Source organism: Manis pentadactyla, chromosome 10 (genome assembly GCF_030020395.1).
Source record: "Manis pentadactyla isolate mManPen7 chromosome 10, mManPen7.hap1, whole genome shotgun sequence".
Lineage (NCBI taxonomy): Eukaryota > Metazoa > Chordata > Mammalia > Pholidota > Manidae > Manis > Manis pentadactyla.
The window spans coordinates 3,370,837-3,398,694 of record NC_080028.1 but is presented as its reverse complement, the minus strand read 5'-3'; the positions used below and the strand labels follow the sequence as shown (position 1 = coordinate 3,398,694).

The 27,858-nt window shown below is 61.2% G+C and overlaps 1 protein-coding gene across 3 annotated transcripts in view; it reads right to left on the bottom strand.

Moving 5' to 3' along the window:
* Positions 1 to 3,686: 3,686 nt before the first annotated feature.
* The window catches only part of CELSR1 (cadherin EGF LAG seven-pass G-type receptor 1), a 126,710-nt gene continuing 102,538 nt past the window's right edge, over positions 3,687 to 27,858 (bottom strand). For 2 of the 3 annotated variants that reach the window (XM_036906600.2, XM_036906602.2), the window contains exons 19-35: positions 26,971 to 27,154; positions 25,970 to 26,113; positions 22,939 to 23,143; positions 21,936 to 22,103; positions 20,104 to 20,230; positions 18,357 to 18,557; positions 13,938 to 14,112; positions 10,904 to 11,016; positions 10,531 to 10,610; positions 9,569 to 9,695; positions 8,890 to 9,015; positions 8,493 to 8,587; positions 8,138 to 8,241; positions 7,721 to 7,870; positions 7,141 to 7,374; positions 6,547 to 6,808; positions 3,687 to 5,719 (exon numbers count right to left, since the gene is read on the bottom strand). In XM_036906600.2, the coding sequence (XP_036762495.2) occupies positions 5,695 to 5,719; positions 6,547 to 6,808; positions 7,141 to 7,374; positions 7,721 to 7,870; positions 8,138 to 8,241; positions 8,493 to 8,587; positions 8,890 to 9,015; positions 9,569 to 9,695; positions 10,531 to 10,610; positions 10,904 to 11,016; positions 13,938 to 14,112; positions 18,357 to 18,557; positions 20,104 to 20,230; positions 21,936 to 22,103; positions 22,939 to 23,143; positions 25,970 to 26,113; positions 26,971 to 27,154 (2,520 nt within the window). In that variant the 3' untranslated portion in view covers positions 3,687 to 5,694. The remainder of the gene's footprint in view (positions 5,720 to 6,546; positions 6,809 to 7,140; positions 7,375 to 7,720; positions 7,871 to 8,137; positions 8,242 to 8,492; positions 8,588 to 8,889; positions 9,016 to 9,568; positions 9,696 to 10,530; positions 10,611 to 10,903; positions 11,017 to 13,937; positions 14,113 to 18,356; positions 18,558 to 20,103; positions 20,231 to 21,935; positions 22,104 to 22,938; positions 23,144 to 25,969; positions 26,114 to 26,970; positions 27,155 to 27,858) is intronic. The other variant, XM_036906601.2, reaches the window with a different exon arrangement.

Genomic DNA, 27,858 nt, shown 5'->3' with positions numbered 1-27,858 from the left:
GGACTCAGCTGGCTAGTGGGCGTGTCCCAAGTGCCCTGCTGAGGGAGCTCCTCTTTCACACCCCAGGGAAGAATTCCTTCCTGGGAGCATGGGAGGGGCCACAGGGACAGCATCAAATAAAGTCCTGTCTGGGACATGGATTCTGACGGTGGCCTCCAGTGGGGTGACAGCACTGGCCCCTCTGCAAGTGTGGAGAGGCAGGAGGCTAGCATGGGGACCCCCATGGCTAGCCCGCCCTCCTCCCCCCGAGGTCCCAGCCCCCTGTGTTTGAAGCTGTGCTCAGTCACCTGTGGCAGAGGGTGTGTGGTGGGCCCTGAGCTCAGTCCCAGCTGACCAGGTGATGCTTGAGGGAGGATGAAGCCTTGAGTGTGAGGACGAAGGCTGCTGCTCAGAGGCCACTGCTCTGCAGAGGAGCTGGCACCCTGGCCTTTTAGTCCTTCATCCCAGGAAGGAGTTTCTGTGATGTGGGGGGATGGGAGGGCATGTGTGTACACACACGAGCTTGCGTGTCTGTCCATCTGGGCTGCCTAACAAAATACCCCAGACTGGGCGGCACAAACAGATGTCTCTCTCGCAGTGTGGAGGCTGAAAGTCTGAGGTCAGGGCGCCAGCATGGCCGAGTGACAGTCCTCTTAGCATGCACAGATGGTGCCTTTGTGTCCCCACGTGGCGGAGGGTGCAGGGAGCTCCCTGGGCTCTCTTCTCGAAGGGCGTTCATCTCGCTCAGGAGGGCTCCACCCTCATGACCTAAGCACCTTCTGAAGGGACCCTCCTTGCAGGTCTCAGCCGTCACACTGGGAGCCGGATTCCGGCCTGGGGATTTGGGGGCACGCAGACTTGCTGCGGTTCTTGGGAGAACGTGTGTGTGTGCTGTGGGGAGAGGGTGGCTTGGGCAGGCCGAGAGCTGCTGGCAGATGAGGATGACGAACCTCAGCACCAGCTGAGCTGAGTGGATGGCACGCTTTGGCTGGGCATTTTGGTCACCCCTGAGTCCTAGGTGAGCGTCACCGTGCTGCAGGTGTTCAGAGAGGCTGCTGGGCTGCAGCTCCAGGACAGGGGCGGGAGGTGTGGAGATGCGCGGCTCCGCCTCCCCACCTCCCCCGTGGCCTCTGGGCGGGGGCAGGAGTTGCTGGCTGGGCCCGGCCAGAAATTGGCCCTTCCTAGGGAGGACATGTGTCTGCGTTCCCCCTGCCTCCGGTTCCCTGCCCTGGGGGTGAGAAGGCAGGGCTGCTGCCCGGTCCGGGCCTCTGTGTGCCCAGCCAGCTGCCCTGGGCCTGGGGATGGGTGAGCCACAGGCTGCGTCCCTTCCACTGGCTACAGCCCAGCATTCTTGGTGCTTCCCACCAGGCTCTGTGGGGCTAGAAATGGTTGCCTGTCTCCTGTGGATGGAAGGTTCTAGGCCAGAGGCCACATGGTCCTCTGGTGCTGAGCCTCTGGGAGAGCCCGGGGTGAAGGGGCAGATGAGAAGCCCTTCCAGGCCCCAGAAGCCGTGAATGCTGAACACTGGGCCTGCTGGGGGCAGCAAGGCCAGCCCAGGGCCCGGTGCCCCAGGTCAGAGGTCCCCCGGGAGGCAGAGCCCAAACCTGACCACAAGGGAGGACCCTGAAGTGGGCAACAGGAGCCTTGTCCCCAGAGCGCGACCGTGGGCTTCCTTCTGAGCAGCAGGGAGGCCCCCGATCAAGGTTCAGACGGGAGGAGCCCAGGTGGCTGCGGAGGGTTGGACGAGGGGGCAGCGACAAGGATGGGACTCGCCAGGTTAGATGTCCCGGGTCCGGGGGCGAGGAGTGGGGATTGGTGGCCGAGAGCCCTGCCCTGCCCAGCAGCCGCTGGGGGCACCGAGCCAAGCACTCTCCAGGGGGAGAGGGGGTCCAGGTGCCTGTTCCCCTGTGCGTCGGGGCGGAGACTTCTGCAGAGTGGAGCGGTCACCCTCCCGTGGAGCCGGGCCACTCTGCTGCCACCCGGGGTGGGTGGGCAGGGAGGCCAGGACCGGATGCCACACTTGGCGCCTGACTCGGGTCTGGTGTGGGGGCTGCAGCCTGTCCGGGAGACCGTGCCAGCTTGGGGCAAGGGGTACGAGGCATGCTGGGTGCCCGACTGGCTTAGTGTGACCCTGCTTCGGGGCGGCGGGCCCACTTCAGGGGTGCATAGCCCTGCGGGGGTGCAGATGCCTGCTCTGCAGAGGGGGCTAGTGAGGGGCTGGACCCTTGGCCTTGGCCCTGCCCACATGCTGGGCAATAGGGACTGAGGCCCCTCCACTTGCCGGGCTCGTGGCGGGGCAGGGCAGTCAGCTGCGGCCTGTTGGGGAGCAAGGACTGCCTGGAGCCAAGCGTCTGCCCCCGCCCTTCTCGCTGGAGGAGGCACCGCCTAGGGAGCTGGGGCCCCTCACTGCCCCCCTCAGGTCAGCACCTGGCCTCAGCCTCTCCTGCCCCAAGCCCTCCCATTCCCCAGGCCCCTACCCTCTGGGCCTCTGGCTCGCCCCTCCTGAGACCTACCCACCCAGCGGGGGCCTTCCCAAGGGTGAGGCATGGGCCGGAGCAGCCACAGGTCGGCAGTCCCCGGCCTACCACGGTTTCTGAGGTGGCCCTGCAATCCAGGTGAAGAACAGGACCCAAGGGGAAGGGGGCCTATCCTGCCCCCCTCAGCCCTGGCCAGGAGGGAGACCACGCCTCGGCATCCACCCTGCCACACGTGCTGGGCATCAGCATGTCTCTGTGGTCCCTGGGCACCCTCAGCCCCGCGTGGAGGCTGGGGCTGAAATGTGCCCTAGTTCTGCCAGCTCAGAGCCCAGAAAGCCTCCCTGGGCTTAGACTTCTGAGTTACTGCCCTGCTGGCTGGGCTTCTTGCCAGGGAATTGAGCTGCTGTGGCCCCCAATCTGGGCGCATCCACAGGGACCACTCTGCTCTGTGCCAGGCTGGCCTTCACCAGTGGCAGAAATGGGATGGGAGGGAGGAAGGGCAGCCAGGCAGAAGCCACATGGGCCTGCGCTGGCAGAGGAGACGCTGCCCTTCCAGCCTCTGGCAGCTCAGCCTGTTTGTCAGGCCAGCTGGTGATGGGAGGCAGAAGGGGATGTGCAAGGAGGAGCATAAACCTGACACTGCCCCTTGGTCACCAGGCCTTGCCACCCTCGTGCCCATGCCCTTTCTGGGACACAGCCTACTTCCCATGTGCCCTCGGGGCTGCTGCCCAACTCCAGAAGGCTCTGGACAGTGCCCCAGGGGGGGGGTTAGCAGCAGCTGTCCGCCAGGGGGTGCCACTGGGCCAGGTTCATGGGCTGGGACTCTGCCCACTGCAACCCACCAAAGCGCCTGGGGGCCAGCAGGCCCCAGAGCTGTACCTCCGGTGACCTTCAGAAGACCCAGGGCAGGTCAGAGGGGCTGGAGCTGAGACGTGGGACACGTGGTCCCCTGCCCTTCTCCCACATGGCACCCCAGCTGCTGGGCCCCACAACTGTTGATCGTGAGAGGACCTGGAGCTGGTGCTTTTACACGAGTGAAAGACAGGTTTATAAAGGTCTCAGCAAGCCCCACACAGGTCCTGCCCATGTCGGCTGGCAGGCCTGAGGAGGATGGAGCCCGTCCACCCCTTCCCTCCTGCCCCGGGCTTGCCATCAGCAGCCTGTTCTCTGTCCCTTCCAGGCTGCGTTAGGGGACGGGGCGGGGAGGTGGATGGGGGTCCAGCACAGCGGTACAAATGCAAACATCTTCATTTATTGCAGACTTTCCTTGTTTGTGGTAATTCCAGTGATCTGAACATTAATAAATACACATTTGTTTAAAAAAAATCTCCAGTGTCTAAGCTCTTTCATAAAGTCTTAAAATCACAAAAATAGGTTTACATTTTTCTTATTGAACCATTTTTTTTTTTTTGGTAACAGTTTTGATGAAATTACTGCACCTCAAAGGGCAAAGCCCAGCTGCAGAAGGTAAGTGATAATATGAAAAAGAAGTTCAAAGACTCACCTTTTTTTACTTAGAAAACGTCTCATCAGTGGTAAACATTTGGGGATGATTTTGTATCTTCAAAAGGCCACTCACCTGTTAAGGCACATCTATAATTCATTCCGGCATGAGGGCTCTGGGATCTCATTTCGTTTGTGTTAAGCGTGTGGTCTCAGACCAGTACCAGGCACGCTTTTCCTCATGTAGCCGTTAACACCCTCCCATTTTCACCAGAATAATAACAACAGCCTGGAAATCTTTGCACTTGATTTTCGTGGTATTTTATGGTTTCTCCTATTTGTAAGCAGCAGTGCTAACTTAATTGGGTACCTGATTTGAAGAACAAAAGAAACACATCGTGTCTGAATAATTCTGGGCCCCATTCCACAGCCCCTCAGGCCACGCAGTGCCAGCTGCCCACAGTGGGACAGTCACAGCCAGTCCTTGGTGTGAGTTTCCAAAAAACGGCTTGGTAACCATTGAAAAGTGGGGCTGTGGCTTTGTCCCTTTGCACAATTGGCCATTTGAAGCAAAATGAAGTAATTGGTCAGACTTCGGGGGTGGGACCCCAGCCTCCTGGAGATCCTGAGGCTAAAAGAGCTAGAAAATTGGCAGGAAGGAATGTGACATCCTGGAAGACCTCAAACCTCTGTCTGAATCAGGACGTGTGAATGCTTTAAAATCCCACCAAGAACAGGAGCAGAGGGACAAAGGATTCCCCACCTGCTGTACCACTGGACCCTGCTGGGAGGAGCCAGGGAGGCCCTCAATTTGCACCCAGTCTGGGGGTGGGGTGGCCAGGGAGTGACCAGTGTGTGGCACCTGCATTCCACAGCGGCCTCCGTGAGTCCTGCCCAGTCCCTGGTCGCCCAGTCTCGGATCTACAACTGTCCAGGCAGATGGGGGCTGAGGGCAAACCTCAGAACACCAGTGTGTTGAGAATCCAGGCGGCCATGTGTAATGCCCACGGGCTCCTTGCTCAGCAGCCAGAAGCGGCATGAGGGGCCTCTGGCAACTTCATTTCCACCTCACTGCACTGCACTCCCCACCGCTGACTTGCTGGGATGCCAGTTGCATCAATGCATGCCACGTTCAAGTCCAACTGTGCAATCTTCCTTACATAAAAAATAGTGAGAGATCCTCCCACAATCTCCCAGTATCAACAGAATCAATACAAATGCCAAATATACACAGATTTTGTGTTCTCAGAGTTCCATACAATATATAAAAGTATCTACACCTTCTTGACAAAGGAGTTTGCTTTAAGACGTGGGTGCCTCTGCAAAGGGCTGTTGGGGCCTCCGACCAGGGGCCTGTAGTGCAGGGCATGCCTCCATGGGTGGCTGTTCTCAGGCTCGGGGCTGCGCCTGGCATCCCGGAAACCTGGCAAGTCTTCTCACACGGCCAGCTCAGGCCCTGCCAGCTGCCATGCTGGGTCCCCTTCTGGCCAGGCCAGTGCACGGTTTTGGCTCTGTCTGCAGTCTGAGGGTCAAGCTGTGCCAGCCCAGGCATCCACATCTGTTCATGCCTGTGGCCTTTGGCACTTGTCATAGGGCCAGATGGGCCCCCAGGCTCTGGAGGTAGCCATGTCTGGGCCATCAGTCACACCAGTCAAGAGGCTGCCGCTGCAGGACCCTCACCATTCGGGCCTGCATCATGGGAAGGCTGGGACCGCTCCAGCTCCATGGTCAAGGGCGGGTGGCAGCACAGAGGCCTGGTGGAGGCGACCGGTTGGCCTCACGGTTTCCTGACGGTTCAAATTGAAGTTTCATTACTGCCTCTGTGCACGGGAAGAAGCATCAGGCAGGCAGAGGGTCAGCAAGGATGGCCCTGCTGCCCACGGAGCCAGCAGCTGAGCAGGGTCCAAACCCCTGACTCGGGGGATGGGGATACCTGGGGGCTCCAAAGAGAGTTAAGCTTAGGTGCGGACACAGCCCACTGGAGGGCAGAGGAGGGGGGGTCAAGCCTGTACCCCTGATAACCAGGCCACCTGGAGGGCCAGGCCAGTCTGAGTGGCCACACAGCTGGCCTCGCAGTGGACAGTGGAAACCAGGTTTAGCAACCAAACTCACTCTTTACATTTTAGGAAGGCCATTCTAGAAGACCTGGCTCCCGTTCTTTACTCCTCCATCGGAAGTCAAAAGGAGAGGGGAGCTGTGGGAGAGGGCAGCAAGCCTGGCTACAGCCGGGCCCCCAGCTCCACACCTCTGCAGGTGGGCACCCCTGCTGCTGAATGGGGGTAGCATTGGTCCTGGCCAAGGAGATGATGCTTATAAAATGCTTAGGCCGGCACAGTCTCACGTCCTAGAACTTCAGGGCTGGGAAGGACTTCAGGGCCCCAGCTGGTGTCACCCCCACAGGGCCTGACCTGCAGTGGCCTCCAGGACAGGAAGTCTGCTCTGATTCTCGCTGGTTCCCCTGACCACTGCCCTTCCCCTCGTGGCCCGTTCTGCAGCCCCCAGGCCTCTCTGCCTGGGCTCTCCATGCTCGGGCCCCAGACCACTGCCCTTCTCTGTACTGGGTGCCTATCCTCTCCACGGGGACAAAGGGGGAAGCTGGTTGGGGGCCTCCCCTGCTGCCTCTCCCCACAGGGCCGAGGCCACTCACTCCGAGTCGGAGCCCGCAGCCTGGGCGCTCCCGGCCCGCACGCTCATGGCCACCCCATTGAGGTGCTCGCGCCCCGGCTCCCGGTGCGGGGTCTTGATGGTGATGGCGCCGTCAGGGGTGCGGGTCCCGTCGCTGGACCCCAGGGAGGATGACCGTGATGACGCGGGGCTCTGCTCGCACTCGGCCAGCTTCTCCCGGAGCCGGGACTTCAGGGTCTTCTCGGTCAGTGGCGGTGGGTAAGTGACTTTGTTTTTCAAAATGCCTTGGGAGGCGGGGAGAATGAGGTCACGGCCAGGCTGCAGGGCCTCGGAGTGGGACGGGACCTGGCGCATCTGAGCTAGTCTTCCTGCAGCCCCAGGGAGTGGGGCCAGCTCTGTCGGGGACCCTGCTCTCACGGCACCCGTCTGGACCCCAGACCTGACCCCTCAGCTCTGCCCACCTGCGTCCCACCTGAGCCCACCCAACCCCGCATGGCTCCCCTCTGGCCCCACAGCCTCTGCCCTGGTCTGCCCCACTTCTGCCTCCCTCAGGCCCAGGAACTTCCTGATACCCCAACTTCCCGGGGTCAGCAAGACCCTCGCCACTCCCAAGCACCTTTCCTCTGCTCTGGGGGCTGGCCGGGGAGCACGCCCTCAGGCTTGGGCAGACCGCCGCTCTCCCGGTCCTGGGGCCGCTCGCTGCAGTGACCGCCCTGCGCGTTCAGGTGCAGCTCCACGCTGACCTTGGTCTCCACCTTCAGATGCGGCTTCCCACCCGGCTCCTCACTGTCGCTCCCGGCCAGGCTCTCTTCGGGCCAGCTGGCTGGGATGTGGTTGGCCACGGTGTCGGCTGGGGAGCAAGAGTGGCCCTCAACAAGCAGGGAGGCCCCCACGCCACTTGGAACTCTGCCCCCTGTAAGTTTCCAAACCTCCCCTGCATGGGGAGCCCCATCCACCGCCCCCAGACCGACAGGGCCACCCCTCCAGGCCAGGAAAGCCAGGCTCAGGGAGGTGCACCCCCACACCTGGGAGCCTCATGCTGACTCACAGCAGAGGGCGGGGGCAGCTTCGTGGGATCCTCGCAGGGAGGGGTCCCAGCGAGACCAGCACTTCCCTGCCTGGGTGTGGGCGGGCGGTGGCCAGCGGCCTCCCACCCACCATCCTCCCTGCTGCATCTGGGGCCCCAGCTCACTCACCTTTGGGGGTGCTATGCACTGGGCCCCGGGCCGGGTCCCATTTGTCCTCAGCCTCTGCCCTGTCGCCCTCACTGTCCGATGAGTGTGAGGAGGCGTACGAACTGCTTTGCTCATCCAGGGACAGCTCACTGTCCGAGTCTGAATCGTGGCCTGTAGGGTAGACGGGAGGGATGGGGGCTCAGGCCTGGCTGGGGCTTCCTGCGAAGAGCAGAGCAGAGCCATCCGGGCCCTGGACAGCTGGGGGCACTTGGGTCCCTGCTGACCCTGGGAATGTGACGTGGGAGCAGATGCCTCAAGGCTGTACGTTCTTCAGGGACCTAGAAGGCCGTGGGACAGGTGGGAGGCAGCAAGGAGCCCTTGCTCACGGCCCCCACAAGACGCATGGGCTGCCGGGAGATGACCTCTGGGAACACATACCGTGGGGCTTCTTGGTGCTCCTGGGGACAAAGGACAAATCTGGCTCCCTGTGGCCACCCCGCCCCGGCCCAGAGGACACGCTGAGCTTCTGGCCGCCTTCATCCCTAGAGAGGGTGGAGAGGGTGGGCTCAGCACCACTGCTCAGGGGAGCACATGACACAGCCACCCGGCGTCGCCAAGCACCTCCTGCCTGGGCCACACGGCCACAGGGGGCTCTGGAAGGTTCTCGCCAACAGGAACGGTACGAGCACTAGGGAAAGGCATCGCCTCATGCCTCGGACGGGGGTGAGAACGAAGCCCGCCTCTGCCCCCAGAGCCCGCCCCCGCCGTCCCCTGCCCCGGGGCCCCTCTGGACCTGAGGGTGCTGTCCAGCGAGGCGGTGGACTCGCCCAGGGCCGTGCGGAACACGTGGGGCTCCTCGCCCTGGGTGTTGTTGCAGTTGAGGGAGCGCTGCAGGGGAGGGGCCGTGAGCAGCGAGCAGAGGCCGGGCCCAGGCGCCGCCCACAGCCCAGCCAGCACCACCCCCTCCCCGGGCCCTCGCAGCAGCGCCCAAACCCTCCGTGGCCAGAGGACAGGCTCGCCCCACAGCCGCGGCTCTGGTCCGACCACGCGGCCAACCCGCTCGCTTCCCGGGGCCGCAGGCCGGCATCAGGCTCGACGCCAGCCTCTGCGTTTGGCTCAGTGATGCCCCCTTGGTGCGGACACCCATGACCCCAGCGAGCAGGGCAGCCCAGCCCCCGGGCTCCTCCTACCGTCAGCAGGGTGGCCCGGGTGGTGGCCGAGTCATCCGGGTGGAGCCTCTTCCCGGCCAGCACCGCCTTCAGGTGCTTCCGGACCTCCCTGTTGAGCACGCAGTGGAACAGGAGGACCAAGAGGCCCTGGAGGGAGGGGCGGCGGGTCAGTGCTGGGCTCGGCCCTCCGTAAGGAAGCCAGGGTCCTGTCACGTCACGCTGCCCGCCCGCCTGCCCCAGGATGCGCAGAGCAGAGCCCGCAGTGTCTGGAGTGGAGAGCGCTCGGGGCCGGCCTGGCCGCTGTGGCCATGGAGACGCCCCCCAGGGCCCACAGGGCTTCCCCTTCCCAGAGGCCTCTGCTTTCTTGGGGAGAGGGGAGACCCTGAGCTGGCTGAGCAAAGGACAGTGTCCTGACTGGCGGACCAAGGAGCAGGGTCCCTAGGAGGCCCTGGGCGGAGCTGCGCTGGGACAACAAGCTCCGTTCTCACGGGACGTACGGGGCAGGCCTTGCTGCACACTAACCCCGTAGCTGCACCGGCACCAGGGCCATGGTGCAGCCCTGTTTGCCCCAAGAGCAAGGACGCAGATGGACACTGGGTGGAAGACCCCCCCCCCCAACCCCGGGGACCTCTCAGGGCCACTCGGGGCTGGGCATTTCAGAGAGTAAGTGGCACAGGTGACCCAGGACCTCACGGCCTACCTGTAAGCAGCTGAAGACGGCGAAGAGGTAGTGGAAGGTCAGCGCGTCGCGGTTCACCGCCAGCAGACCCAGCAGCCAGGTGGCCCCGATGAGCAGCAGCAGGAGGAAGGCGGCCCTCAGCCGGGAGCTGTGGGGGCGCAGGGAGTGACCCCTGTCCCTCCACCCGTCATCTGTCCACCCATCCACCCACCCTCCCTTCCTCCCAAACCCCTTCTAGGCCTGGACCAGGAGCCAGCCACGGGCTCACACCAGGCGAGCGGGCGAGCTTCCGTCAGCGGGGAAGGGGGCGGAGGCAGGTGCCCCGTCAGAAAGCAAATGAGTAAATAGGAAACTGAGCCATGGCAAGCCAGCAGGTGGGCGCCCACATGGAGGGACGGCCAGGGCCTGCCCTGCGCAGGGTCCCGCTCTGCGCCTTACGGGCAATGGCTTCCTTCTCTCTGCCTCAGCCTCCCCGCTGCGAAGGGTCAGCAACAGTGCACCTTACATGGCATCTGTTCTGGGACCGCACCCGACTGGGTGGAGGACAGAGCCAGGCGGCACTGAGCCCCGCTCTGCAGAACCGACGCCCAGCACTGCGGATCCCATAGCCCCCCGCCTCTCAGGTCGGAACATGACCCCTCCCGGGTCTGGGCTGCCGCTGGGTACCTGCCAGGTCCTCCCCGCGCCAGCCTCCTCCCTCCTCCAGGATGGCCCTACTCAGACCTGGATGGCTTGGCACAGCCCAGACAGCGCTGAGCTGCGGCCGCCTCTCCCCCAGCGTGGCCTGCCAATCCGTGCCGACGCTGTGCCTGCCCTCTGGACTGGCCTGGCCAGTCGTCCCCACCCTGTGGCAGCTTCTGGAAGGCCAGCGACCAGGCTGGGTGATGGGCACTTTCACGGGGCTCTGCCGGGCGTGTAAGCTGCACACTCGGGGGTCTCCCGTCAGGCCCGCCCCAGGCCAGGCAGAGTGAGCACCAACTCACACGACCCCCTTCCTTTCGTAGTAGTGGCGCTTCCGCTGGCAGGACACCTTCGCAGAGAGGACAAAAATGACTGTGTTGACCTGAAATGAATGAAGCCGTGGTCAGGCAGTGGCTTGTCCACATCTTCACAGCAGACCCGGAAGGGGGCAGGGTGAGGCCCTAGGCCCAACCTCCAGCCTGCTGTATGGGCCCCACTGGGGGGCGCGGATGTGGCCCGAAACCCGGGAACCCAGGTCTGAGACAAGGCCTTGGAGATGAGCGCCTCTCGCCCCACCCGACAACTCAGAGGAGCTGCTGACCCGGCCAGCCTAGGACACCCCCTCCAGCCCATGCACCCCAGCTTCCCACATCCCTGAGAATCGTGGAGTCTCACAATTAGAACTGTTCCGATGGGCCCGGCGAAGCTCCAGATCAGGGTGTCACGAAGGGACAGCCAGCAGAAGTCTGGGTTCCCATAGCCCTGGGGGTCCAGGCCCACCGCCAGCCCTGGGCCACAGGAGGGGAGGAGTGAGGGCCAGCCCAGTGGGTGGGGCCACCAGTGGGGCATCCCCCGCCTTGCCCAGATAGGACCCCACAGCCCCAGGGTCCCCTCAGAGGGAAGGGCAAGGAGCCACCCGGGTCGGGGGCTGCACGGCAGATGGGGCACCAAGGAGGCTGGTGATGGGGTGGGACCAGCTGCCAGGGCACACTCGGAGCACCTGGGAGCATGCACACGTGTGCACAAGCCACATGCCACACGTCAGACACCACACACATGCCACACACCACACACACCACATACCACACACACCCAGAAACTGCTCACCATTCCCAAGTGCTAAGCAAATGGGCGTTTCTTACATTTCCTAAATCACAGCCATTGTGCTAACAACTGTTTGACAGGCCACAGTAGGACCGCTGCAGACCCATCAAGGTGAAGTCGGGTAACTCCAGCAAAGGCCTTGCTTAGAAGGGAGCAGGTGTGACTGGACACTCCTGGTCACGCCCCCTCCGCATCTGTCCTGGGCTGTTCCAAAGCCCCACTGCACCCCTCATTCTCCCTATTTAAATCCTAAAAAGATCAGCTCTCCCTACTGCCTGCTTAAAACCCTCCAATGATATCCCACAACCCCCAGCAGACAGATGTGGCTGCTTCCACAGCCCTGTAGGCTGAACTCTGTGGCATGACCATGGCCATGCTCTGAACAGTGTGGCCTCCTGTCCCGCCTCCACCCCAACCTGGCCTCAGGTTGGTCCCCAACCAGCTGCACTTCCCTCATGTCTTCACACAGGCTGGGCCCCAGAGGGACTCCGCCCCATCATTCCTACTTGCCCTCTGTGCAAATGGCAGTTCCTCCAGGAAGCCTTCCTGGCCTGCTCCATCCCTGCTCCTCCAGCTCTGGGCACCCCCAACAGTGCAGGGTCTGCCACCAAACCTCTCCTCAACTTACTACTCAACTTCTGGGAGGGACGACTCCCAGAAGACAAGTGCTTTGCTGCTCTGCCTCTGCTCTGACCCTGGGCCTAGAACAGCCTGGCATGAGGAGGCACATGGTGAATGAATGAATGAATCCTGTGGGCATCCTGCACTGAGCCTTGTGGGACTCAGGAGCGCACACAGCAAAAGAGCTGCACAGGGTCCCATCACCCAGTCCCCCTGGATCCTGGAGGGCTGTGCGGGGACAGGCACCCATGACCCCAAGACGAGGGCTGTGGCCATGGCCCAGACAGCCTGCCCTTCCTTCTGCTCTGGTGCTGGGCAGACATATGGGGAGCGGTCCCCATGTGGGGCTGGGTGGCCCCAAAGGGTGGAGCCGGGACAGGAGTGGGCAGGCAGGAGAGGCAGCCACTGTGGCCACCTGTCAGCCAGGGGGAGAGGAAAACAAAGCATGGGGGGCAGCTGCCCTTGGCCGCGCCTTCATCTCTGCCTCCAGTTCCCCGGGAATCATCTTAGTTCTTTTGCAAAAGACTTAAGTGTTTTTAAAAAATTGTTTCAATAGCAAGTTAGAAATGTGAAAAATCTGAATTTAGACTCCAAAGCCTTCTGCAAGGCAGTGGCATTTCAAAACGTGTCCCTCGAGACACAGCGTCACTGCCCAGATTAGGTGTCATCGCAAGAACACAGGTGAAAAGCGCCTCAGGGAGGCTGCTGTTAGCAGCTCCCCTCCAGCCCCACCGCGGGGAGACCTGCCAGGCCCCGGGCAGCCACGGCCCCTACCTGCCCAGGGCCTCTTCCCGGCAGGTGGAGCTGTGGGAGGATGGGGCGCTCCAGCAGGTCACAGGGGCCGCTTTGGTCAGCCTGGGGCCAACGGCGTGGGTGGGGTGGACAAGGAAGTCACTTAATGGCACCTGCAAAATGGGGATAACCCCACTTGTACCCACGGAGTACCCAGCCTTGGTCCTGACCCAGGGCAGGGGCTGTGGTAGGAGGTCGACTTCTAAGAAGCCCCTGAGTGGTTTGGTCTAGGGGCTCTGCAGGAGCTGTGGCCCCTCTTGGCCTCCGCCGGGCGGCTTTCCTGGAGCAGACCCGGCCTCTAGGGAGGCCCCGCTCAGGCCACTCTCTGTAGCCGTCGGTGACCACCTCCTCTCCGTTCAGGACACACCCAGGAAGATGCATCCAGGTCCTGCCCCCCAGAACCTGTGATGTGACCTCACTGGAAGCAGTGTCTGTGCACATGTCATTCAACTAAGGATCAGTTTGCTTCCACAGAGATGCTACCATGGAAACCAGGATGGACTCAACCTACTGCTCTCACCCCAGGGCGGCTGCTGGACAAAGGCCTGGGGCAGCAGCTGCCCCTTCTCCCACTGCCTCGGACTGCATGTCTGGGTCCCTGGAACCCAGGGCCCACGAGAAGGGGGACTGGCTCTCTCTTTGTGCATCTTCCCCCACAAGAAGCAAACTTAGGAGTTTCTGGTACTTGGTGCAAAGTGTACCAAGCAAGCGCTGCTGTTCTGTCCATTCATTCACTCATTCATTCATCACTCATTCATTCACTCACTCATCCATCCACCCAATGGCCACCCACCCACTCATCCAGCCACCACTCACCTATCCATCACCCGTCTATCCCACCCATCCATCATTCACTCATCCGCCCACCCATCCAGCCGTCTGCCCACCCATTACACACTCACTCACTCACCTATCCATGCACACAGGGTGCAAACATAGAGTTTTTGTCAGATGTCACAGACAGACACAGGCCCAGCTCCCAAGCCCACCCCTGACAGGAGGCACCCCCACAGCCAGTGCTGTGTGTGCAGATGTGAGCGCAGGGCAGGGCATCCTCCACTGGGGGCCGGTGCAGCTGGTAAAGAAGACAGAGCTCGTCCACCTGCACCCGGAGGCCTGGGCGTATCTGACGTGGGCTCCTGTGCTGGCAATGTCACATGGGTCCCCGGCCCATGGCTCCAGGCGTCCTCACCTGTGACGATGGCCGGGATGCCCCAGCCCACGACGTAGTAGAACCGCATGGGCCCCGCGTCGATGTTGCGCACCTCGGTCAGCATGCGGTAGACGTGCAGGCTCTCCACGAAGGTCCAGGCGAAGGTGCTCATGTAGACGTAGTGCAAGAGGATGGCGATCACTGTGCACAGGAACTACAGGGAGGGAGCCCAGCTCAGCGCCAGCCCCGCAGGCTGAAGGCCACATGGGGCAGGGGGCCAGGAGGAAGTGACCAAATCAGGCCACTCTGCAAATGCGGGTATGGAGGTCTGAAAAAAGAAGCCAGGTGAGTCGCTCTTTTCTACTGGATTCACCCAGGAGTGGCTGAGGACCAGCAGTCCCGCCTCTTGGGCTCCCAGTGCGGAATGGAGGACGGGCATGAGGCCCCAGGGACACCCCCAACACAGATCAGTGTCACCAGTAGGCATTGCCTGGGGGCCAAGGGAGGCATAGACTCTAGTATTTTCATTAGAAGCTGGAAGCTGTATTTTCATCTCATGGTTCCAAATATTTAAATGTTGGTATTTAATTTAAAGTTAAGAAATATTACAGAGGCAGCCTGCTCAGGCCATGGCCCCCCGATGGTGACCTTCGCCTTCACCCACCGCCCCAAACCTCATGCGAGGCTGCTGAGCAGCAGGTGTAGCCCAAGGGAGGAAGGGTCCCATGCCCTGAGACCCACTGGGAAATGAGCCCCGGTGCCCGCACCAGGCTAACGGAGCCTCACATCTTCTGCCGAAGAAAGGGCGGGGTGAGGGTGTGTGTCTGCTTCTGCCCTCGGCCAGGCGGCCTGCGCGTCTGGCCAGCGACCAGATGCCAGGAATACAGAGCTACCTTCCACGGGGCAGCTGCGGGACGGCAGCCTGGCCATGTGGCTCTGGTGGGCCAGCTCTGCGCCATGGGAATAGGAGGAAGGCAGTGGCGGGCAGGGGCTGGGGACACTGTGGGGTCTCGGGGAGTCCAGCCTCCACGGCCGTCCACGCTGATCCAGAGCAGCCGCACACACTGCCTTCTGGCAGGGTCTCCCAAGGCCAGCCAGCTGGGGGATGTGGGCAGGATCCCCAGGTCCTGGGAAGCTGAGTGGCCCAGTAGGGAAGGGCAGAGATGCCTCCTCCCCTAGCTGAGCCCCACCCCCACCCTGGGACATTCTGTCCAGAACTTGCTGTCCCATCAGCCCGAGCTCCCACCCACCGCACAGACACAGGTAGGAGGCGGCACCCTCACCCACACCGCAAGCCGCTCTGCTCAGGTGCAGGTCAGCGCACCCCACGTGGAGCGTGCTGGGAACACGAGTACCTCCTGCTGCGCTCTCCAGAAACAAAACCCCAGAGATGTGGGGAGGAACTGTCTTAGCATTAACGCTTGACAAATACACTCCAAAGCAGGAACCCAAACAGAAGGAAAAACGAAATCTTGGGTTAAGACTGAAGAACGCCCCTCTGCCTCAGGCGCTGGACGTGGGCAGGGAAGCAAGCATGGTGCTCGACAACGGGCAGAGCGGCTGGCCCAGTGCCTGGGGCTGGATGAGCCCCACCTGAGAGCCCAGGTCCCCTGCGGGCAAACCTCCACTGCTTAGGAAAAGGAAGAGCAGTTAGGAGGTTGGCTAGTGGGTTGCCTTCGGTAATGTGAAAAGTAAACCCACAAAACCACCTTTTGACAAAAAAAAGAAGTGTTAGAAATACAGCATTTTAAAATTTAATGAGGCTGTACATGCACAGACTTTTGCGCTCAATGTACTTACCTTTTCCAGAAACAGAACAAAGACAAACGCTAATGCACAATAAATCACTCTAACCTGCCAGTAATCTGAGAGATAAAAAACCTCGCCCAGAGATGAGATTGTGAGTTTACAGAAAACCCATAAAAACCAGGCGCGGTGCCAAGACCCTAGAATTATGTACAGCCAGGATTCCTTCCCTTTGTGCTCAGCGGTGCATGGCTGGCAGGCTCTCCTCCCAGGCGGCAGATGAGTCACTGCTTGAAATGAGCGGCCAGCCTCTCCACGTTCAAACGTGGTGTTCAGTTGCAAGGAGTGGCTTTCCACCAACTCCACATCCCTCTCTTGAGACCACTCCAGGGCCCACTTGAAGGGTTTGGGAATGAGTCATGCAGCTTCCCACCGAGAGCCTTCACCTGTCTGATGCCCTGATAAGGGCGCGCACGCAGGTGGAGGTGCACCTGACTGCCGGCTGGGTGCAGAGAAACCGTGGTGGGAGCAGTGCGCCGGGGCAGGGGCCCCTTGCCGGCCCACCCAGCCCAGTGCCCTGGCTGCAGAGGGCTGCAAGGAGCTTTGCCCTTGTGCGCCTGACAAACGCTACGGGCGTGTCACCTGCCGGGCTTGGGGCTCCACGCGTCATGGCTGAGGAGCCACTGCAGTCATCAGGATGTCTGCCTCTCAGTGCTGTCCCCATGAACACGACCCCCCCCCCCTTCTGGGGGCCTGAGGAGCCCCAATCCTCCCAGCTCCTCATGTCCGCAGTCTTGGTCTCGATTCTACCCACCAGATCTATGGAAATACCACCCCGGCTGATTTTCTAACCTCCCCCTGTGGCCAGCATCACCCTCCTAACATGCAGAGCTGCTCGAGGCTCTTCGTGGTGTGACACGGCCCGCAAAAGGAGGAGGGCACTGCTTGCGTGCCAGACCTTCAGCCTGTCCCCCAGCTGATTCTGGGCCCCTCCCATTGGACAGGTGGGTAGTGCCGTGCGGCCCTTCCCTGACCGGACACAGCTCGCCCACCTGCCACCGTGATGCCATTTCGGCACCTGACACTCATCCACGTCTGGACTGTGGGCTCTGCGGGCCAAAAAGGGGGGCTTCTTGGGGCTGAGGCTTTCATAGGTTTCAGTATGTCCTGACTGCACGAGGAATGAAGAAATGAAGCCAAGTCAACAGCCAACAGTGCCTGGTGGCAGTGTGGGAACAGGCCCCCGAGGCGTGAAGCCCCATCTCCCACTTCTGGAGAGATCAGGATCAGATGGGAGTAACTTTGAACCTTCTGGAGTCCCTGTATGTGCCTGACTGACAGTCAGCTGGCCTCACATCTCCGGAGGGCTATGAGGGTCACAGATCAGTGAAGGACACGTCACACACACACAGTGAATGTGCCCTCAGGCGGGTCACTCCATCCGGGCAGTTCCTCCCCCGGAGGAAGGGGCGCTGCCACTTCCCAGAGCCTCAGGAGGCTTCCAAGAGCCCAAGCGTTAATGTGAAGCCTTGGGCACCAAGCCTGTGCCTCCACCCGGGTCCTTACCGCATGTTATTACCTTGTATTTTCAAAGTCTTCTTTGTGAGAATGGAAGGCTGCCTGCCACCAGCCAGGCACTGCCCAAGCCAGAAGCCTACCGCCTTCCACATGCTCTTTGCCACTGTTATGCCCGCTGTGCTGCAGCCTCACCTCCCGGGCTGGCCCCCTGCCCCAGCCCTTGCCCCAGCCCCCGGCCCACCCCTTCCTTCCTCCCCTTGATGTTACAGGGCTCTATCTTACACCCCCAGAGGCTCGGCCAGGCCTGGGGGGCCAGCACCTCACCCTGTCCTCCCTTGCCACCAAACCTACTGAGGTGTATGCCAGCATCTCCACTGAGGCCCCTCCACGGCCCTTTATAAATTACATCTGATCACTTCACAGCTGCACCAGAATGCCACTGACTTTACACACACGTCTCCAATGCTCAGCGGCCCTGGTAAACTGTCCGGTGATTTCTCATAACGTGTCTGTACATTGGTTTGGGTTTTTCTGCAAGGTCCACCCTAACACCTGAATCGCCTAATTGCCAAAGTAACTTCCATAAGCCCGTACGGTGCCCTGTGAGCCCACGTGGCCGGGCAGCTCCACGAGACACCCCTACTTGACCAGCCCTCGGAGACCTGCTCACGCCCCTCCTGGTCCTCCCCCGCATCTCAGCAAGCTCCTGTCTGTCCTCTTTGTACCCACTAACAGCCCCTCACCGAGTTCTGGGCCCATTCTATATGTCCCCCATTGCTGGGGGTGCACTTGGGCCATGACTCCCAGACGGTGCGGAAGGGGAGGCACCGCCCACAGGGCCATAACCACGGACATAGCGTGTCCCCAGGCCACAGGGCTCCGGGTTTGACGAACGACTGTAATTCCCATGAAATCACTAGCATCTGCAACAGGAAAACGAGTTGGCGCACACAGAGACTCCGGCCCTCCTGACACAGCTCCCACGACAAACTTACGGGAGATTCTGGCTGGGAGCCAAGCCCCAGCTTGGCCGGGGACTCCCAGTGTTCCCAACAGTCCCCGCTGCACCCCCAGGAGGGGGGCAGCACCAAGGCCCTGCCCGGCCCCGGACAGCAGGGGGAGTGGGGAGCCCCTGCACCCCCGGCCGCACAGAGGCCGCCCGCCGCCCATGCCTGGAATAGGAGCAGGCCTCACCGGGTTTTCCGTCTGGGCAATCCCAATCACGAAGACCAGCTGGGAGAAGAAGAGCGCCCCCACCAGGTTCCTGTGGATGTCATGCAGGTTGGAGCGCAGCGTCTGCACCAGCGCCAGGAGGACGAAGGCCACCAGCAGGGCGGCCAGGGACAAGGCCACGGCAGTGTAGGTGACAATCTTCAGGGGCAGGACCTCTCCATGCTGCGGGCGGGTTGGTTAAGGGCAGAGAATGTAAGGGCCGGGGCCCCAGTGGGGCTATTGCACAATGATGACACCCTAACATACCGACTAGGGCAGAGGTCACGGGACAACGCGTGGTTCTCCAGGGGCCGAGACCGGGAGCAAACCCACACAAAGAGTTTGGGGTCTGGAGGGAACGGTGGGGATGGCTGTACAGCGGTGTGCGTGTGCTTAACGCCCGACGCGTACACTTAACCACGGTGGAGGGGAGTTTTCTTATGTGTATTTTGCTTCAAAAAAAAAAAAAATGTCACACATAAATCCTGCATCCAGGAGATGCTGAGCCTGCCTACCCAAAATTCTGGGCTGGGAGAAATCTTCCAGATGAGGCCGGTTTACACGAGAAGTAGCCAGGCACGGCAGTGGAGGCTGCAGCTGTCGCCTGGTTTTGCAAAATAGGACCCTTGTCCAGGGCCTGGTCCCCTGGGGACTTCTGGGACTTGGGGGAACAAGCTCCCATTCTGCAGAAACTTCTGGAAAGGGTTTTTCTGAATGCACACAGAATTCTGAGCTGGGCTCCCCGGGGAACTAGGCTGGGCTGGGGAGGCCGGGGTGCTCGGGGACTCCTGCAGCTCCATCCTACAGTCCCAAGACACCCCCCCAACAGTGGAGGGCCGCTCAGGCTCTGGCTTTGCGGACTGTGGGGACGGGGGCCCTGATGCCTACTCTGGCTTCATTCCTTCTACCTGAATGTCAGCTTCCTTCACCTAAGAGCCGGCTCCTGGCACTGCCAAGCTTTCCTGGTCACGAGAGGGTCCCCCACCCCCAAGTCCCACCCCCATGTGGACAAGTAACACTAACAACCCCCTCAGGCCTGGGCTCGGGGCTACCCGCCCGCGCAGCCATGCCAGCGGAAGGCCTGAGGGCACTCTCCCGCCACCCTGGCGTCCATCAGCAGGACTCAGGGCTGAGTCACCCTCCTGAGAATGTGACAGGAGCTTGGCCTGCTGCCCCGAGGGGGGTGATGGCCGGGCCTGCGAAGGAGGCAATGGTGAGGTCACCCCGGCCTCCGCGCTGGCTCCTAGACACCAGCATCCTGAACACGTCTGTGCCCGGCTGACCGCGCCGCTGCCCTGCTCGGGGCCCTACAGCCCATCCACGTCAGGCCCAGAGGCCGCTGAAAAGACTACAGGTTAAACATTAGCTGCCCCACGGAGCCTCCTGCCTCCCGGGGAAGGGAGATACCCCTTTACTCCCGCCATTAGCTTCCTTTCTTCCTGTGAGGGCGGGAGCAGCAGCACGGGCTGGCAGGCACTGAGAAGCCCGCCGTGAAGTGAGGAGTACTCCCCGGGGTTCTTCTCAGTTTGAGGTTCAGGTCTGACATCACGGCTTTTAATTTACAGCCTGGCCTCTTTGAAAGCCCTTTTTAAAGGCATTTTGTTACGGAAATCCTAACAGGGCCACCCAGCCCTCCTGGACTCCATTTGTTCAAAGCACTTGGAAGGGAAGACAGGACTCGCAGAGGGGCAGGTCTGGGAACCAGGCTGCCTGGGGGAGCTGCGCCCACCTCGCGTCTGGAGATGTCCATGAGGACAGCAAAGCTGGTCATGTGGCTGCACTGGCAGGTGACGTGGGTCCTGTTCCTGGACAGCAGCTCGCAGCCCTTGGCTGACCACCCTCCAGTCCCGCCGACGCTGCAGAGGAAAGGGAGGCGGGTGAGGCAGATCCCTCCACCCTGGGGCCTCCGAGGCCCTCCTGCCCCCGCTGGAGCCCACGTGGCGTCCTTGCTCTGCCCAAGGCAAGTGCCACTGTCACCCAGAGAAGACAGCAGCCAGCCCTTGCTGCCACTTGGGACCAGGTGGACACTCGCCCTTCCCTCTGAAGCTCCTGGGTAGGAGGACCCGGCAGTAAGACTTGAAGGGGGATGTCTGAGATCCACTGCACGCCTCTTTGGCAGAAACACTGGCCAGTGGTCCAGCAGCCACTGTGTGCTTCACTCTTCTTTTGAGTTGATGTAAGAAATAATAGCTCACGTTCGCGTCACACTTCCACCCTGAGGTCGCACCATGTCCGATGACAACCGCCTGGAAGCAGGCCCCGACCATTACCCCCCACTCTGGGACGGGAAGCCCCCAAGGACCAGCTGCCGGGGGGTTCTGGGCCTCGGAGAGAGCCCCCACCTTCTCCTGACTCAGGGGAAATCAAGTAATTTCTCTGATCCTTAGTTTACTCATCTGTAAAATGGGGCGTGGAGGCTGATACGTGTTTGTCAAGAACTCTACAGTCCAGGAACCATAGGTGCCGCCTAAAGAGAGGGTAATTAGAGCCATCGCTAATGGCCAGGACCCAATCAAGTGGCCATGAGACACAGTTGAGTCTGAGGCCTGCCGGGCAGGCCTTAACACCTCCCTCCCCGTGAACAGGGGCCTGCAGTCCTTTCCGAAAGCCAAGCATCCATTATACTCCAGACACTATACCGCTCGCCCATTAACCAGGATTCGGAAAATGCAGGGGGGAACAGAGCGACGTGTGCAGGCTCTGCTGAGCCCAACCTGCTTCAAAGCATGAGCCCAAGGCTGGGCATCCGCATGCTCATCCTGGCACCAGCACCCAGCACAGCCCTGCTTAGTGGACACCCACTCAATCCAGGGGAACCACAATTTTAGGGAACGTGTGTTGCACAGAATCAAATGCACAAAATCCTATCCTAGCTTCAAGTGTGGGGTTGGGGGTCAGGTGAATGGATCCTGCAGAGGTAGGTAGGCCTGGCCTCCGAGGGGTCACACCAGCCCCAGTAGCTGGCTTACTGGTCCCACGGGCAGGCTGACTGAGGTCAGTGACCACTGTTGGGTATGAGGACCTCCTCATATCTAGGCCTTCCTGCTGCTGTGCCCTGGGCCCTGTCTCTGAGTCCCGCCTCCCATGTGTGTGCGGAATGAGCCCCTGCCTCACTTGGACTGGGCGCCTGTTGGCGGCTGCCTCATGCGAGTCCTGCAGGTGCACGGCCCTGTCTCCTGGCCTTTGCAGTTATCTGTGTGCGCCTGTGTGTGCATGCATGCATGTGCGCCTAATTTTGTGTGTGTACATGTCTACTTCTAGGTGTATATGTCCGTGTGAGTGTATGTGTGTGTGCATGTCGGTAGCTGGGTGCATGTGCACACACGTGCCTATCTATGTTTCTAGGTGTGCGTGTCTGAGCGTGCACATGTAACTCGTGCAGGGGACTCGTCTCCTACCCCGTGAGGGGCTGGAAGGGAGCAGCAGACCACAGAAGAGCACCTGTGGGACCTTCTCCAAAGGAGCGTTGGGGGCCTGTGGGCACACTCCAGCCTCAGCAAACGGCCCCCCACCCCAGAAATGCAGAGGCCCGGGGGCCCCTGGCTCCCGGCGTCCCCTTACATGACAGAGTGGTTCCAGAACACGCAGACGGGCTTGGTGCGCTCCTCAGTCTCCAGCAGGGTGAACTCCACCAGCACGGGCCTCTCCAGGGGGCTGGGCAGCCGAGCCCCCTCACTGTACACCACCGCGCTCACCACCGGCGTGTTGATGACGGGCCGGCTGGGCAACCTGCAGTCAGGAAGCCAGACGCAGGGACGGACGCGCTTAAGAAACACTCGCCGAAAACCTGTGTGCAGCCACGGTGCACATACGGGGCGAGCCGCTTTCCAGGAGAGCTGGGAGCTGTGGCCTCTGCTCTAGAGAGCGCCCTGTGCTACTGCCGGGGCGAGCTGGCTGCAGGCTCTGCTGCCTTTGGGGCACCTGGGGAGCCTGTCAGCTCGGGGCTGAAGCTGATTCGGTACATTTAAAAATGAAGAGAAGAGTGTGCAGGAGGTATTGCAGCCCCATAATACATAACGGTGGGAGTGCTGGGAGCAACTGGGGCGTCCAGCAAGGGCCCTGGTGGAATAGTGGCAGGTCACAGAGGGACCCCACACCACCACCGAGGACGATGGCTATGAAGGCTGCAGACCCAGAGAGAGGTCTGGAAAATGTTAAGGTTGGAAAAGAAGCCTCGCTGTGCGCCCACCTCCAACCAGGGCCGGGAAGCCCTTCTGGGCAGTATTCACTTCTAGGGCCAGTGTTCAGCAGCCCTTAGTGTGGGACCACCAGTGACCCGAGGCAGACAGGTGTGGGGATCAGCTGTCCGAGTCGATGCTGGGCGTGGTCCATCGAGGCAGGAGGCGGGTGTGTGCCAGGCAGGGGGTGTTCCCGGCAGGAACACGAGGGACAGTGCCCGTCTGGCAGACCCAGAACCTCTAAGGGACATGACAGGGCAGGGGTCTCCGGCCTTGGGCCAGGACCATGGTGTAAGGTCCTTATACAGGTGTCCAGGTGGTTTAGATTTGGACTTAAGGTCGCAGAGCCCTCTGGGAACGGGCCCTCCCTGCCCTCCTGGCCTTACCGGAGGCTGCGGCGGTCAGGGTCGTAGTGCTCGGGGAGGAGCTGCCCCAGAGTCTGGTAGATGATGACCAGGGCGACAGCAAACTGGCCGGGCTCCTCAGGGTGCCTCTTCCGCCTCCTGAACGGGGCCTCCCCCTTGGCGCTGGGCCCAGGGAGCACCGTCTGCAGGGTGGCCTTCCGACTGGCTGGCCTCACTGTGGGGCCCTCTGCAACATGAGCACGGAGAGTGAGGATGGGGGCCGGCCCCCCAGGCTCCCAGCAAACCACTTCCTACCTGAGAGGACGCTTCTTAAAATCAAGAGAAGTTCTGGGAAAACAGTAGGAGTTCCTCAAAGAATTAAATGCAGAGCCACTGCACAGCCCTGCAGCCCCACTTCCAGGTGGGTGCCCCCAGGAACTGAAAGCAGGGTTCAGAGACCCCTGGACTCTCGTGCTCACAGCAGCACAACTCAGAGCCGACACGGGGTGGAAACTGCCCAAGCGCCCATCAGTGGTGGGAGGATGAAGTGTCTGTCCACCCAGTGGGACCTCACCGAGCCTTAGAAACGACACGCTGACACCCGCCACAGCATGCATGCACCTGAGGACGTCAGGCTCTGCGAAAGAAGCCAGCCACTGTGTGTCCCCACATCCGTGGGCACCCGGAGTTGTCAAATCCACAGGCAGCACAATTGTGGTCTCTAGAGGCTGGGGAAGGGGCATGGGAGCCAGTGTCGATGGGGACAGAGTTTCAGTTTTACAAGACGGAAGAGTTGTGGGGATGGATGGTGATGGCTGCACAACGATACAAATGTGCTTAATGTTGCTGGACTGTGACCCCAAAATGGTGAGCACAGTAAATTCTATTATATGTATCTCACAATTTTTAAAAAAGCAATAGCTACCATGTGATGGCCAGCTGATGTCCAGCACCCAGGGCAGGGGTCCCCCCACCCAGGCCTGCTCACGAGAGCACACAGGAGGGACAGAGACCCGAGGGGGGTCCGTGTGGGTCGGTGTGCCCTGCTTCCACACCCTGTAAGACTTGGACGTGCTCTAGAATATACATGCTCGAGGGGTGCAGGAGGGCATGCACAGATCTTGTAAGTAAAAATACATATTATGTGGTGTACATTCTTAAAATTTCTTGCAGCCTGGAGCCACGGATGCCAGAGGCCCTGGTTTAAACCTGGATTTCTGGGTCTGCATGTCCGGCACAGAGTTACACATCCGGGCATCGGCCCTCAGCCCCATTCCAGCAGCAGACGGCCATGCCCCTCCAATTCTGTTAACCTTGCAGGAGATTCACACGCCTACATGCACCCACATTTTCAGCAACCAACTAAGTGCCCCTGGCTGCCCCTGGTCCAGAGTCCCCTCTGAAGGCACCCAGGCCACCCACCATCTGGCGCGTGTTGCTGCAGAGCCCAGGCTCCTGGGAGGCAGGAGGGAGGCCACGCAGCTGGGGAGAGGGTGGGCACAGAGGTGAGCCTGGGGACGGGCTGGAAGGCACAGCGTGTGGTCTCACCTCTGCCCCCCGTGGACGGGGACGCTGCACACCGGACGGCCCATGACTTGGAAGAGCAACTGGTGTCAGACAGGCAGGCACACACTCACTGTCCTGCCGGCCCTGCTCCAGTCCATGACCGGTTGACAACCCTAGTTACTCACACCTAGTGTGACACTCAGACTGGTCAGCAACACTGCTTCACGGGCACGCAGGGGAGGAGGCTCTGCCTGCCACAGGGGCCCGTTTCCCAGGGCTGGTGCTGAACCCCTTTTTGGAGGCCGTGGCTGGAGCCTCGCCAGCCTGGCTGCAGGGCATCAGCACCCACTGTACCTGCTCCAGCATGCTGCTCACCTAACCTAACCGACCTGTCCGAGCTCTCCCTCTGGGGGGAAGGAGGCACAGGCTGTCGGCTTGCTCAGGTGAGAGAGCCCGATGCCCCCCAGTGCTCCCCCAGCTGAATGGTCCTCCCAGGTGCCCCCACCACAGTGCCAGATGCCACCGCTCATGGCTGGGACGTGACTTGGGTGGATATGGTCGCCTTTACACACACGTCCATTGACAAGGTGTCCACTCCTGCAAGATTCCATAAAGTGGGGACGGAACAGAGGGGCCGCCTCGGTTCTCCCCAAGTGTTCCTCGCCTCTGTTCCTCCCTAAGTCTGCGGCCTCCCAGGTAGTTGCTTCTCCCTGGCGGCAGGAGATGGCTGGACTCCCACGCCCAGTGAAAGCCGGCCCTGCCGGCCCTGCCCGAGCCCGCCCCCTCCATTCGCTCCCGGCTCCCGGCCCCCCATCTGCTCAGTGCACTGGGTCTAAAGCCTTAGTTTCTGCTACAACCCAACCGGCTCCTCAAATCTCCCACTGACCAGTAGGCTGGCAGGTGGGCGCCAGGGCTCCCCTCCGGGGAGGCACCTGGGGCTCCTTCCCCCAGCAGGATGGGCGACCCTCACGCACTGCCTGGGCTGAGGGTGGCCGGAGCCTGGAGGCCGGGGCTGGGCGAGCGCCTGCCTGCTAGTCAGGGCAGAGGAGGGATTTGGGCCAACGTGGGAAGCCCAGGGTCCAGAGCATTTCAAAGTGTCCGTTGTAGGATTTTCATAGAGATTTTGCGTTTTCAAGGCCCCATTATTCTGAGATCTTTTCAGTAGATGGGGTGCATATGTGAAAAAGGCTTTAAGAAAATTCAAAATGTTTAAGCTGTTTGGTATTATAATCTTAACCCAGGATCGAAGAATTGCACACAGATGGCTTCTGGAATTTTTTTGTGCGGGGTGGGGATTCTAAAATTTCACCTACACACAGAGGCAGCTTTTCACGGCTTGGAGCTCCAAATTTAAGTGCTCTCTCTCTCGTCATGCTGGGAGTCAGCTCAGTACTTGTAAGAAACGACCCACCATTGCCACTTGGGCGACACCGGCTGACGCCCTGCCGGCCCCGCGCTGTTCCAGGGCAGGCGTGCACCCCACACCCACGGGACGTGTTCTGCCAGTCGGGTCCTGCAGAGGGACCCCACCATCCGTGGACGGCCACAGGACCCCCAGGGGCCATACCTTTCCTCTCGGGCGGTTTGAAGAAATCAGCCGTGAAGATGACAGAGGACCCCAGCCCTCTCGGGAGCTCTTCATGAATGTCCTCGAACCATGGCACCCTGGCTCCCGTGAAGTTAAACTTGTTGAAGACGTCCACGGCGAGGACTGTGGGGACATCGTGCCCTCACACGCCATGCCCGACCCCTCCCACGGACAGCTCTCTGCAGCCCTCACCGATTCCAAACCGGGGGGATGGCTGTCCCTGACTGATTGCCTTTGTAAGGCCCAGGCCTTCCTGGTGACCGATGACTAGGGGCATTCAGAGGTGACTCCCTGGGAAGGGACAGTCCCTTGGTGCTACCCAAATGACCATGGGCTGCTTCATAAACCTGTACAGGAGAGAACATAGCCCCCTGCCAGCTCTGTCTGGGCGAGGAGAGGCCTGGCTCTACCCTACAGGGCTTTCTCCCCACGAAGGAGCCTGACCGTTTAAACAGAGCTGTCCTGGACTCCGGAGGTGACTAGGCTCACAAAGCATCAGCTCCTGGATCAGGGAGGGCAGGAGTCCTCCCGCTGCCCAGGAGCCTGGCCGGCCTGGCCCATACCCCTCCCCGGATCTGCACCTCTCTGAGTGAGCCCGGAGGGTGAGACCTACGGCCAGACCCTCCACACCCACTTCTCCAGACAGTGTCACACCCAGGTTCTGAAGGCCCACGTCAACCAAGGTCATGTCTGAAGACCACCGAGGTCATGCCTGAGCACCTCTGCTCCCCACCTCCCCTGCCCGGCACCTGTCCCCGATTTCCTGGGCCTGGGAGCGACGTGTGTTTCCACGGATCACCTTGGAAAAGGCTGGACAAGGAGGGTCCTGTGTCCCCATTTTATAGACAAGGAATCAGAGGCCAGAGGCGTTGACTCTTTCCTAAGAGATGGCTAAGCAGGGGCCGCACCCCAGACAGGCCCTGGGGCCCGTCTGAGGGCCAGACCTGTCACCCCAGCCCCAAGCTGCCTCGGAGTCTTACTCATGTTGGCGGTGACGATGACGAAGGGCCTCAGGTAGGTCCTCCGCACGTTCCGCGCCACGTTGCTGAAGTAGGCCTCGAAGCGCCGCAGCAGCTGCGCCACGCCCCCCTCGCTCCGCTGGATCTGCTCCCAGGAGGCCCGGGTGGCTGGGGCCAGGAGGGCGCTGCCCGCATGGACGATGTCCTGGTCACACGGACAGACGGACGGCACTCAGCTCCCGTGTGTGGCCAGCCACGGAGCCCTGGCTAAGGTGATGGGCACACCAGGTTCTAGAAAGCCTTTAGCTCTCCCAGGCAGGCCAGGCCAGGTCCTTGGTGCCAGAGACACTGCCACAGAGAAGCCTGCCACGGTTTCACCACATACACTGAGCCCCAAGGGGAGAAGGCTGCACGTTGGAACCCCAGCCCAGCAGGCAAGCCAGGCGGTGGGAGCCGCTGCCCCTCTGCTCGGGGTGCAGTGATGTGGTCCAAGGGCCTGCAGCGGTCATTCTGCAGGTGACACTCCTGTCCCACCCCCCACCTCAGGGTTCATGTGTCCAGGTGGGTGGCATGGGGCAGACACATGGGGCTGTCCTGGGGGGGCCACAACCCATGAGGGAAGCCAGGAGGGGGAACTTCTGTTTGCAAAGAACCAAAAACTGGAAGAAAGTCCATCAACCAAAGCCTGTGGGCCTGGACTGAAAGCAAACAGGGGACCCTGCCTGGGTACTGGGGTCTGCATGGACGGGGAGGCCCTGGAGGCTCTGTGAAGGTGGGGAGGCCCCCCCAAGTGCTCTGTGTGGATGGGGAGGCCCTGGGGGCTCTGTGTGGGTGGGGAGGTGTCCCCAAGTGCTCTGTGTGGATGGGGAGGCCCTGGGGGCTCTGTATGGGTGGGAAGGTGCCCCCCCA